Below are 1,980 nucleotides of genomic sequence, written 5' to 3'. Positions count from 1 at the left end.
CAATGATCAATATAATATATGATGCAAGATGATTGACTAATCTAATCATTAATTTCAAAATATGAAAATAGACAAGTGTAGTCTTTGGAATATTTTATTACATTTGTCGTTTAGTGTTTTCAGAATATGAAATTCTTTTATCACCGTCTGACAAGTGTCGTCCTCTCCAATTTTTTTGTATGGTACATGTTTGATCTGCATCTTCAACAAAAACACGCATTTATCTCAGCCACGTGCCATAATCCTATATGGATTTAGATTATGGAAAATGTAGCGGCGTTCTTTGTTTTCCTGGCTGTTGAATTAACAGTTGTTTTGGCGGTCAGTTCTATGAAGTCTCTAGCGGCTTCTTATGGAGAAAATGGACGGACGCTCTGCACATTGAGCACCAATGGTTTGCATTTCGTGACTTGCTTTGGAAGAGATGCGACGATCGTGTACGGAGCACCTCTAAGAATGGTGTTCATAGGGCTGATCGGCGGCGATAGATTTGTGTGTGGAGTGGAGGGCTCTGGGCAGGCATATTGCTGGGCAAACAATGCGTATGTTCAGATGGGAGTGTCGCCAGCCACAACAGAATATGTCAAAATCAGTGCTGGTGATCACCATTTGTGCGCTTTGAGGAAATGGGCAAAGGGTGAACCTTTTGTGGACTGTTGGGGACATAATATGACTGGATCATATCTGAGAGGAGTGCGATTGGAGTCCATTACGGCCGGAAGTTTGTATTCACTGCAATCTCAATAGTTTCTCTCTATTTAGCTTCCTTTTACATGTATTTACATTCTTTTAATCTGTAACAACTTCAAATTTTCAGCGGGTGGGGAGCTTGCCTTAATGTCCCGATCTACAGCATTGATCTTCTCTCTAATAGCACAGATTCGCACAACGGATGGTACTATAATTATGTGGGGTCATCTCAACCGGGCCTCACATTTCTTGTGAGCAGCAAAACTGCCCTGTTAATTAGTGGCTAGCTACCGATGCGCTACCATATCAGCTTTTTTTTTTCTTCCAATTGTTGTGCTTCTTCTTCTGCCGCTACCACTAGATTATGTGAGTTTTGGTCATAATCTAGATTATGTGAGTTTTGGTGTTTTTTATGCACTGTCTATCTAATGTTTTAAATAATTTGATTTCAGCATTGATAGGCGGGTTGTTTGTTGTAATTGGGCGCCTGGTTTGGAAAATTTTGTCTGAGCATTACCTATAATTTTCCCTTTCCTTTTTTAGTCTGAAGTACAGGCACAGTCATCATAATCTCTGTGTATGCATTTTTCCTATTGGAAGGACTTTTGGACTCGTAAAAATGGAGCAAATGTGCAGAATTTTAGTCTGATTTCATCAATTGGTATTAGATGTTTATAGTTTCTGAGATTTAAAAAAAAATTCAGTTGTTAAATTAGTAAGTTTTAGGTAGGTACAAATGATTTTAAAATGAATATTTGAGGATATTTTTAGTAAGGATTATTTTTTCTTTGCTCTAACTCTCATAGTTGAGCATTTGGGCTTTGTTGTTTGTCTATTTATTTTTTCTAATTTTATTTTATTTTACTTATTTAAGGATAAACTTAAGTTTACAATTTAGCTTAATCTGAAATTTGTTTAGGGACCAATTTAGTCTAGGGTCCACTTGAATAATACAGGATCAAGGTGAAGTTAATTAGATTTATAATTAGGTTTAGCATTTATTACTATGATTTATTATTTACAATTTAGATTTTTATTGTATCTATTATGCATTTTATGTTTCAATATTTATAATAAAAATTTATTATTTACAAACTATAAAGCTAATTCAATACTCTCTAGTTTATAGTTGTGAAAATTAGATAGCTCAAAAGTAGTGAGTCTACCTACCAGACCTTCAAGGGTTAGATCATTTCCTGGTATACATCTTAACTCATGGATTGCAGAAACTTTGATGGCATAAATAGGCAGTAATGTCCTTAAGACTTTACTTAGCACAGTATCATCCTC

At 35.4% G+C, this 1,980-nt stretch overlaps 1 protein-coding gene across 1 annotated transcript; it reads left to right on the top strand.

Moving 5' to 3' along the window:
* Positions 1-261: 261 nt before the first annotated feature.
* LOC149563427 (serine/threonine-protein kinase-like protein ACR4) lies at positions 262-1,310 on the top strand. Its single transcript, XM_089828177.1, has 2 exons — positions 262-725; positions 818-1,310. The coding sequence occupies exons 1-2, from the start codon at positions 262-264 to the stop codon at positions 975-977; spliced, it is 624 nt and encodes a 207-aa protein (XP_089684303.1). The 3' UTR covers positions 978-1,310.
* Positions 1,311-1,980: the final 670 nt, after the last annotated feature.

The sequence above is a fragment of the Cupressus sempervirens genome, chromosome 4, assembly GCF_028749045.1.
Source record: "Cupressus sempervirens isolate cs-2001-9-10 chromosome 4, ASM2874904v1, whole genome shotgun sequence".
Classification (NCBI taxonomy): Eukaryota; Viridiplantae; Streptophyta; class Pinopsida; order Cupressales; family Cupressaceae; genus Cupressus; species Cupressus sempervirens.
This window is presented reverse-complemented; position numbering and strand designations above follow the sequence as displayed.

Coding starts and splice junctions, on each gene's coding strand:
- LOC149563427 (XM_089828177.1), top strand. CDS start 262: ATGGAAAATGTAGCGGCGTTCTTTGTTTTCCTGGCTGTTGAATTAACA. Junction 726..817: donor TCCATTACGGCCGGAAGTTT/GTATTCACTGCA, acceptor TCAAATTTTCAG/CGGGTGGGGAGCTTGCCTTA.